The sequence below is a fragment of the Coenobita brevimanus genome, chromosome 62, assembly GCF_032717465.1.
Source record: "Coenobita brevimanus isolate Jiangsu-jjx chromosome 62, ASM3271746v2, whole genome shotgun sequence".
In the NCBI taxonomy this organism is placed as follows: Eukaryota; Metazoa; Arthropoda; class Malacostraca; order Decapoda; family Coenobitidae; genus Coenobita; species Coenobita brevimanus.
The window spans coordinates 30497131-30507816 of NC_137015.1; the positions used below are offsets into that span (position 1 = coordinate 30497131).

Below are 10686 nucleotides of genomic sequence, written 5' to 3' on the forward strand. Positions count from 1 at the left end.
TGTAGTGGCGATGGTTGTAGTACGAGAATGAGTAGGGGAGGGGTTTATAGGGGCAGAGGAAGTGGGTGGGAGGTAAGAGGAGGAGGGAGGAAAGGGAGCAGAAGGGGGGAGGGAAGTGTTACCATTCAGTGATCGTTATTTTTCCTCTCTCATTCGCAGTTATCCCACAAAACTATTTATATCTACCACTTCATACTATTTTACTCTCCGATCTTGTGGTTATAAGAAAATCAATACCACAGTACGTATCCCATGTCTGTAGGTGGTTTAGAGGTTAGAAATAAGGACTTCGGATTTGAAAGCGTGGGTGGTAGTGAATAGGAGTAGGAGGGGCTTAGGTAAGGGTGGAGGGAGGGAGGAAGGGAGAGGAGGGAGGAGTGGGGTAATGACCGCTCTTCCTCCCTCCCTCCCCTGCACTCCTCCCTCATTCCTTCCCTCCGTCTTGTTTTGGCGCACTGAGTAGAGTGTAGGGGGAGAGGAATGTATGGAAGTAGGGGAAAGGAAATAGAGTAAAATGTGAAGAAAATAGAGTTAGGAAGTAATGGGAGAGAGGAGGGAGTGTAAGAAAGGAAAGAAGAAAGGGTAGGTAGGATGGAGGACAGGAAGGAATGAGCAGTGATAGAGGAAATTGAAGGTAGCAAAAGTAGGTAGGAAGGAGAGAGGAGATTATGAGGGAAGGCAAGAAAGAAGCGATTAAGGAGGAGGAAAGGGTACTGAAGGGAGGGCAAGGAAGTGTAGTTAAGGAAGGAAAGGGAAGGCAGATGGCAGGGAAAGGGGTAAGCAGGCAGGGAAGGTGGTAATTCCTAGGCTGTTACGTAGGTCCTTAAGCCGTATAGGGGACGCCTGGGTGCGTTTCAGCGCCTGGGTTCGTCTGGAGTCTGTTCTGGGTCCAGCCAGCCACGGGTTTGAGGCCCCTTGTTAGGTGGATTCCTGGGGTGTAAATGTGTGTGTGTGTGTGAGGTGCGTTGTAGTGTGTTTAACGTTGGAAAGTGCGTGTGAGATGCGTTGCGAGGTGGCCCTGTTAGGCGCCTTTTAAAGTGTGGTTGCTATGGTGTGTGATACCGGTATGCGTTGTAAACCATGGGGTGCATTCTGAAGTCAGTGCTAGAACGTTTCTCAGTTGGATAAGATCACCCGATGTTAGCGAAGAGCGCAACTAGTTCAAGATACAGATGGCCAAGGTACTGTGTGTGTGTGTGTGTGTGTGTGTGTGTGTGTGTGTGTGTGTGTGTGTGCAACTAGGTTTGAAGACGTCGAGAAAAATGAAAATACCTCAGCCACTTCACCCCGACTACGTGTTTTTTTTTTTTTTCTTTTTTTTTTTCTGCCGCCATACGATTATAATCAGCTTTGGAGAGCCCTTCAGTTCGAGAAGTGCTCCAAAATTGAGTGAAATCGTTAGGAGAAAAAAAAAAGTTATGTAAAAGTTTTAAAAAAGGTTAAAATCATGAAGTTCCCTCCACAAAAATCCAGCACATGCACCACACGCACCCTACCATTGGCTGAGAAACTTGTAAACAGTGATCCTTGAATGTTGCCACAGTACTCATACCTACTCAGTACCATTTACAGCTCGTCCATACTCCCCTCTAACACTCGCCGCACACCGTAAAACACCCCCGCACACTTGATACTTTAAAAACTCACTTGAACAGTTGAAGACTTATATAGACTCGTTTTTAAGACTCACCATGCGCTTGAAACACCGAAATGCACTTTTGGACATTGAAAAACATCCTTATATACTCACTTTCAACCACTTTCAACACATGATAGATTTTAAAGCAGACAAACATACATTTAAGACTTCACTTTTATACACCCTCTCTAAAACACTCTACCAAGCCATAAACATCAGACACGTAGACACACCCGCACTAAAACCTAACCCACTAATTCCTGGGTACGGTACCATTTAAAGTGCGTCTGGGGGTTCGTTTGAAGTGCCCGGGTACTCTGGGTGCGTTTCCAGTCCTTGGGTACGGGTGTGAAATGTGGCGTTTTGTCCGGGGTACTTTTTTTTTTCTCCCTTGCCCTGTGGGCGGTCTGTATAGGTTGCTGTGGGTGCGTTTTGGGTGCGTTTCACTCGTTGGGTTTGCTAAGGTGGAAAATTAAGTCCCTTGGATCTCTTTGCGGGGGCTCTCGTGTGTGGGTGTAGGGTTCGTTATTACTGCCAGAATTCTTTATAATGGCCGCTGCGTAAGACTTTTGTGTAGTATATATTTTGAAGTTTATAAGTAGGATTGTGTGCGCTCGTAATTTTCTCTGATGCCGATTCACTCCTCTCTATTTCTTTCAGAGGTTCGTTAGAGAATACGTGTTTCCGTGACATATATGGAAATTCACCCAGATATTTTGATTTTTTTAATGGGTAGCGTTACGTGATTTCGCTTTTTGAGTTCAGTTTAATTTCCGGGTTTTGTTATATAATGCTGGGTTTGTTTTGTTGACCTTTGCGGGATTAACCGTGATTTCGCTTGAGGGGGCGTTATACAAGTCTGCATTCCGCTGACTCCCCACAATTGGCTGTACAGGTTGCGTAAGCCCCTGATTGTTTCTCTTGGGTAAGCAGTGTTGTGGAGTGGGTTTGGGGTGGAGTTTGATTGGAAGAGTGCGCGTTATTTGTGTGTGTGTGTGTGTGTGTGTGTGTGTGTGTGTGTGTGTGTGTGTCGGAGTGGGTTTGATGTGGAGTTTGATTGGAAGTGAGTGTGGGTGTGGCTAATTTAGCAGAATACCGTAACTGATATAGATCACCTCAGTACCTCTTTTATCATAACATATACGATTTTGTTAAGCTTTATAATCACAGGCTGGCATATAGGCTAAAAGTAAAGATTATTATTATTATTATTATTATTATTATTATTATTTTACTAGGTACCCTTTTATTACTGTGGACTCGCTTAAGTTGTGTGGAATGCTTCAGTTTAACACTACTTGTTCTGAGAATCTCCCATCGACCATGAGGTTAAGGCGTATACTGTAAATTGAAGATTGTTTAGTAAGTTGTTGGTGTTTATTATTATTATTATTATTATTACTACCAAATTCCGTTGTACAGCAGGTGCGGCTTTTGTTCTGTTTAGCGTCTTAAAGCCTTTACGTAAGCCCTCCCTGTTCGTTAAACCCCTCCCCTGCCTCCACCCCCTCCTCCGTCTTCAACTATTTACAAACATATGGCGGTGTGTGTGTGTGAGAGAGAGAGAGAGAGAGAGAGAGAGAGAGAGAGAGAGAGAGTTATGTAAGGCGTAAGGAGTGGGTTTGGGTAAGAATGATCATTGGTATGGGTAGGCTTTTGTTGCCCATGTCAGGATGGAGGAGTAAGAAGGAAGGGGAAAGGGCAGTTAGAGGGGGAGTTATGAGAGAGGCCAGTTAGGGATGAGGCAGAACTGAAACAGAGGCAGGTTATGTTTGATATATTTAAGACAGGAGTGATGCGAATCAGGAATAGGCAGATGACAGGCAGGTGGGAGGAGAGGCAGGTGAGCATTATTAGGGCAGGTGCAAGGTAGGTGAGAGGCAGGTGAGGATGAGGCAGGAAGGGGGTGAGGCAGGTGAGGATTGAGGCAGCAGCTGGTGGAAGGATAAGTGTGGGTGTGGGAGGGTAGGCAGGTGATGTAAATGGGAGGTGGGCGGGGGAGGGGGATGAGGCCGAGGGAGGAGTGGGGGAGGTAGGCAGGTGTTATGTCGAAGTGGGGTGGGGGGATAATGCAGGCTGAGATGAGGCAAAGAGAGGAGGGACGGGGAGGGGTTAGGCAGGTGCGAAGGCGAGAGAGGACTGGTGAGTGTAGGCAGGTGGTCAAGATGGGGGAAGGAGGGTTAAGGCGGTTGGAGTGGGGGACGTGCTGGAGGGGGGAATGCTGGGTGGGAGGAGTAGATGGATGTCCAGTGTTATGACTGCATCTTGTCCAGGCGTCCCGAAATCAACAGGTATTGCATTTGGCTTTCTTTTTTCTTCACTTTTCTTAGGGTGGGACAAATATCGAGGTTTGGGTGATAAACAAATATGCCATTGTCAAAGTTATAGCTAGATGAGTAGCACAAGATACATGCCGTACGTGCGTGTACAGTATGTCAGCTTTAGGCCGACATAAAGTTTTGTGATAATACAGGTAAACAGGTCAACTCTGGAACTCTCTCCCTCTGTCTGTATTTCCTACTTCCTATGATCTCCAGTCTTTCAAACGCAATGTGTCCAGGCATCTCGAAATGAACGGATCTTGAATTTGGCTCTCTTTTGTATTGTTTTTGTTTTTTTCTTGGAAGGAACGCTATTGTGGGCCCCTGGCCTTTGGTTCCATCTTTCTTGCATTGAAAAAAAAAAAATGGATTGAAAGGAGGAAGATTTACGAGCTGCGTGAGTGTAAAAAAAAAAAAATGAATAGTACCAGATAGATACGGTACATAGATAAACAGATACAACATCAGAATGGTAGATATGTGACAGAAAAATGAATAGTACCAGATAGATACGGTAGATAGATAAACAAATAACTTCAGCAGACAGGTTGGTATGTAACTGTACACCGGGAAATAGATAAGGTCTGAGCAGATAGACAGTTATTTAAGCCCATATGCACGATCACACATTCCTCTGGTCAGTTTTTGAGACAGGTGGGGGAGAGTGAGGGGGGATGAGGAGGAAGAGGGGGAGGGGGTGAGATTCTTGGACCGTAAGATAGTCTGGAATGTACTCCGTTCTCTCTCTCTCTCTCTCTCTCTCTCTCTCTCTCTCTCTCTCTCAGGTGCAACTTTACGGTATGTGTCCAGCAACAGCGAGGAGGAGAGAGTTCTGTGAAAATTTCCTCCAACGTTTAAACCACAACATTCCTTCTCGTCTCGTCTCGTCTCTCTCTCTCTCTCTCTCTCTCTCTCTCTCTCTCTCTCCACTTATTTTTTTCTATTTATATACCTGCCTGTTTACCATTTACTGTTAATGTACCTGCCAATCTCAGACTTTCCCTTCCTGATTGTGTCTAGTTTACCTCTGTACCTACCAAACATTCATCCTGTCTACTCCTCTGCTTTTCAGCTTTTCCTTCTTGCCTCTTACTGGGCACCTACTCCTACTATCAGCTTTCCTGCCTTCGTGCGTGCCCCACATACCAGCGTGTGGCATGGTACCCAACCCGTACCAGCCTTACTCTTGGTACCACACGTCCCTCACTCCCCCTTTTCCCCCCCGTACCCTCCCTTCCTTCACGCACCCAAGTCCTTCACCTCTCACCCCATACTCAAACCCCTCTTTCCTACTGTCCATCCTTCACCCTCTCGACATAACCTCTCCTTCATCCCCTTGACTGTTCCGTAGCTTAATGCCGCATTCCATCGTAACCCCCCCCCCTCTCTCTCTCTCTCTCTCTCTTTACGTAATCCTCCTTCACATACCTTACACCTAACTATCATAATACTCTCCCAGCTCATACACCTTCCCCCTTTCCTTATATTTTATCACACCTTCCTACTCATACTACCATGCACACCTCCCCCACTCCTTTGCCTCATACGTAAGCATACCTAGAAGGATTGATTTGTAGGAATGGACAAAAGCTGTATGTGGATGGCAAGGTGAATGAAATAGTCACAAATTGGAAGGGAAAGAGAGTAGAATGGGACTTATCCTGGAGAGAGAGAGAGAGAGAGCAAAACAAGATCAGAGTTAATTCATGCATGCTAAAAATTGGAATAAAGATGCACAGTGGAGTATTACAGTCTTGTCTAATGAGTGAAGGAAACAAGTGTAAGACGACAGGTGTGTACGGTGACAGGTGTGAGGTAACGGAGATTCCATGCATACCTTTACCTACCCCCTCCGTCCCTCCCCCTCTCCCCTCTAGCTCCCCTCATCTCTTGTCTCCGTCTCGCTTCTTTTCTTGGTCTCTCTCTCTCTCTCTCTCTCTCTCTCTCTTTTTCTCTCTTTCCAAATACAATAAATATTTTGATAATGGTTGTTGATACATTGCTTGATGATGAAGAGGAAGAAATTGACATGGTAAGAAATTAAATATATACTAGTATGGAAGTGAGGAAGTTAGAAAAAGTGACGGGAAGAAGGTGAGAGACAAGTAGTGAATGGGAAAAGTACGTTTAAGTGGGGATAGTAGGAGGAGAGGGAGTGAGAGGTAGTAGTTGTTGTAGTAAGAGAGCGAGAGAGAGAGAAGGGTAGGAGGGGTGATGGTTGTGGAGGTAAGGGAGGTGGGAGACCTTGTGAGGAATGTGGTTCGGCCGGTGAACTCTGTTGAGGAGGGGGGGGGTTGAGGGAAGAAGGGGAGGGGTAGTGGAGGAGGGAAGGGTAGGGTAGAGGCAGTGGTAAGAGTAAAAAGGAGGAAGGAAAGGACTGGGAGGGAAGGAAAGGTGGATAGACAGATATAGGTAAAAGGGGTAGGGTACAGAGGGATGGGGTGGTGTACAGGGAGTGATTTAAATGAAAGGGGAGGAGGAAAGGGGAGAGAGGGGTAGGATTTGAGTAAGGGGAGGAAGCATACCACGTAGGGAGGGAGGAAAGTATGTGAAGGTAAAACTGGTTATTAGTAGTATGTCCACTAGCCTGTCATTATATTCTACCCAGAACCTGTCAGACTACCTCATTCCAGAGAGGGAGATACAGTACTGAGATGAAGATATAAAGGACTAGAGAGGTTTCTTCTGCATGTCCCACAAAATACCCGTTCTCTGCTGTTTTTTCTAGATTTTCTATGCACAATAGGTATGTCGTACGTAAGTTTTTTATTTTTATTTTTGTAGCAGTCCCATCACAGTTGCCCTTCCCTTCCATCTGCACATCCCACAAAATATCCCTTTCGCCTTGCAGGTTGAGTGTTCGGTATTTATTCACCCTCAGAGAAATGACGACGGTATTATTATACATAAACCTTTTGTGTCTTTGTAGCAGTACCATTCTACACATACCACAAAATTCCTCTTCTGTACAAAGAACTGTTGCATTCCTTTTTCCATGAGTCCTCTACAAACTCTACTAAATGCCCAAGTTTTTTGGGAAAAGTTGTAGCTACAGGTGTTTATGTAACTTTCTTTTTATATATACCACTAAAAACTTTTTTGTTTTGCAGATTTGAAAGTTGGTGTTGTGGGAGATGTGGTGGTAGTTTTTATGTAACACTATTCTTGTTTTACCTGCCTACTAAATATCCCACTAAGCCAGTAATTTCTATTGTCTGCAGGTCGAGGGTCGTCGTGCCCCCAGGGAGGTGGCACTGCTACTGCGAGTGACCCATGTGACAAACGTGGTGAAGCTGCTGGACTGGATTGAGCGTGACGACTCTTTCCTCCTGGTGTTTGAGCGGCCTGACCCATGCAAGGACCTCTTTGACTATATCACAGAGAGGAAGGTCATACCCGAACAGGAGGCCAGGATGCTCTTCAGGCAGGTCAGTAACAACTTGATCGTCATTTTCACTTTACTGTATAGAACTTTAATGTTAGGTGGAGACTGTATTCATTCTCCTTAGCATAACAGCATGCATTGATTAGGATGGGGATAATACTAAACCAATATTTTATGATTTTGTCTGACTCTGGGCATAGGCTTCACAGCCTGCTCTCAAGGCCCAGCAGTCCTCCTACATACCAACACCTCTACATGTCACCACTTCGGCGCTAACACTCACCGTCCATATTGAAACATGCTAAGGCTGTCTCATACAGGAATTGTATATTGGTATTAGGGGGGGGTATTTTTACGACATTTTGGCGGGTCTTCTGGTAGATCAGTAAAGCCTGATTCAATGAAATTCAAATCCTTAAACTGTTCCCTGCCCCAGCCGGGATTCGAACCTGGGTCCGTTAAGACTGCAGGCCACCTCTCTACCGATTGAGCCACCGCCTCCCCCTAATGAAGTATGCTGAGTGTTAATACTAGAAGATTACTTTTTTTGGCTAGTTTAGTGTATTTTAGAAGTATTCAGCTGAGCAGAGCAGACAGGTTTTTACAATTTGGAGTTGTAATATCATCACTAACATCATTATTTCATTTGGTCTGCAGGTGGTTGACATTGTGCGAGATTGCCACAGCGCTGGGGTCATCCACCGTGATATAAAGGATGAGAATCTGCTAGTAACACAGGACAGCAAGGGTCGCCCCCTCCTCAAACTCATTGACTTTGGCTCTGGTGCCCTCCTGTCAGACAAGAGCTATACGGACTTTGATGGCACACGCGTCTACTCCCCACCAGAATGGATCAGGCACAACCAGTATGAAGGGGTTCCAGCAACAGTTTGGTCCCTTGGAGTGTTGTTGTATGATATGGTGTGCGGCGATATTCCCTTCGAGCATGATCATCAGATTTTGGCAGGGCGTGTGACGTTTAGAAGTAATGTTGGAGAGGACTGTCAACACTTGGTGAGGTGGTGCCTGCGGTTAAGGCCCTCTGAGCGACCCTCTCTGGACACCATCTTGACCCACCCCTGGCTCTGCCCTGCACCCCCCCGCCCCCATCATACCTCCACCAGTGACAAGTGCTCAACCTCATCGCAGGAGAGCCTTTGATGGCGGCCCCCGATAGTGGTGCTGTAATGGCCCGCCCCGATATGCCCCTAAATTCCCCCAAATTCCCAGCCCCGCCCTGCCCTCCCCTGCAGTCCTCACCCCAGTGTATCATAGTGTAAAGGACTTAATTTATTTTGGTGCTGGACGTGTAACATAGTGTACATAGACCCTCCCTGTACAGGACCGGAGTCATTGCTCAAGTGTGTGTCGGTCACCACAGCTCAGGCCAAAGATGCTGCTCCCCCGCCCCCTGCACGCCACCACACCACACCCACCATCTCATCCACTGCTTCCACCACTACCACACAACCACACCAGCCATGACAACAGAAGCAAAAAAGACTGTGCCGAAAACCTGTCTAACCACCGCTACCCTACAACCACAGCAACCATGACAGCAGAAGCAAAAGACACTGTCAAAAACCTGTTGTACGACCAGGCAGCCACACATTTTATACTGGCAGTGGTTTCGTTTCAGTATAAGCTTTGGGACGAGTGAAAAAAAAAGGTGGGTGTTTTCCGGGATCGTTGTTTATTGCCCGGATCTTCCAATAAACCAGGATATCTGTCGAGAGGCGATGCAAGAAATGGACGGACGAAAGAACGTGGCTCAGCTGTATAATAATAATAATAAAGCCTATTGTAAAATCTGGCCTCTCCTGTTTTAAAAAAAACTTCAGAATTTATATAAGAGAAAAATATTTATAATGATTTTCTGAAAATTTGAGATTTTTTGTTCCTATAATCGGCTCAAGAATGTGGCCACATTTAATAATTCTCATTATTCCTGGTTTATCATCTCCTTTTACCCCCCTCCCTTCATCAAGTAGTGTATTGTAAGCCCCTATTTGCGTGTCTGTCTGTCAGTGTGTATGAGGGGGTAGATAGATAGGTAGCTTAGTGATAGATGATTTCTCCATCCCATTCAAATTTTCAGTCTCCCAATTTTGCAGTTTTCCATTCCTTCCTCTATTCAGGTTATGCCTTTGTCTGTACCTTATCTCTGACCTTTTACATTCCACCCATCATTTTTAGTTGCATTAGCTTCATTCTTTCTCAACTTTCAATTCTTTTCTCCATCTACATTTTTTTTGTTTCTCCACTTTCATACTTCTCCATCATTGCCATCTTCACAATCATTATTAATCATTCCGCAAACTTTCAGCAGATATCAGTTGCAATAGATCGATGCAAAGTGTAGATTAAACTTGTATTTTGTGTGTTCGTACGTGTGTATCGTGTACATATATGGTTTTGTAAGCAATTTTCTGAGACTAGGCGATTTTTTTAAAAGTGATTGTTTAGGTCTGAAATTTTGATGGTATGTGAGAATTTATTTATTAATTTTGTGATTTTTGTATTCTTATGGAGGTTGCCAAAGACTCCCTGTATTTTGTATTTGTGTTCACTGTGCTGGGGTCGGAAGGGTAGACTAGCAGAAAAAAAAAAAAAATGCCTTTTTCCATTTTTCCTTGTATTTCAGAGCAAGGTGCTAAACCCAATGAGTTTGTAGCTAGATGTTAGATCAGAATATTTTTCTTTTCAAATTTTGACAAAGTTCTTTGGTATGTGTTTTATTTTAGTTTTTATTTTTTGAGATCTCAAAAATCAACCAATGTCTATTGATTTTTTTGAAGTTGTTTGTAACCATTTTGATTTTTTCTTCCTTGCCCAGAATTGGTACCTACCCATTCCGACCCTGAATTCCTCGACGAAACAAAAGACATTAGTTGAATCGTGTGTCATTAAGATGAGCTGACGCGGTGGTGTACAGTCAGATTAAGGAACATTTTGGCATTTGTGAGCGAGGTTTTAGCATTTTTAGCATGAACACTGGATTTCGTGTGTCATTCGAGAGAGCATTTAGCTTTGTCGCAGGCATTCAGTATTCCTCATAACATTAGGCTTTTCCTGCAAACATTCAGTATTGGCGCATGCAATATTCAGACTCCCAAAGAAGGTAAATATATATCAATTATACGCTTATAAATGTGTGTGTCTTGGTGTTTCCTTGACTGACTGAACATCCAACAAGCTGCTGGAAGAATTTGTACAATTAATTTATTCCGGGCATTAGACCATTTTATTTTCTTTTATTTATTTAGTACTTTTAATGTATAATACAGTGACGTCATACATGCTTGTGAATAATAACTGTATCCATGTGTGTGTTCGTGCAT

At 44.5% G+C, this 10686-nt stretch overlaps 1 protein-coding gene across 1 annotated transcript in view; it reads left to right on the top strand.

The window, feature by feature from the left end:
- The window catches only part of LOC145404117 (serine/threonine-protein kinase pim-1-like), an 18876-nt gene extending 9735 nt beyond the window's left edge, over nt 1-9141 (top strand). Inside the window, exons 3-4 of the mRNA XM_080275739.1 lie at nt 7182-7388; nt 8003-9141. Of these exons, the coding sequence (XP_080131865.1) occupies nt 7182-7388; nt 8003-8506 (711 nt within the window). The 3' untranslated portion in view covers nt 8507-9141. The remainder of the gene's footprint in view (nt 1-7181; nt 7389-8002) is intronic.
- The last annotated feature ends 1545 nt before the right edge of the window (nt 9142-10686 follow it).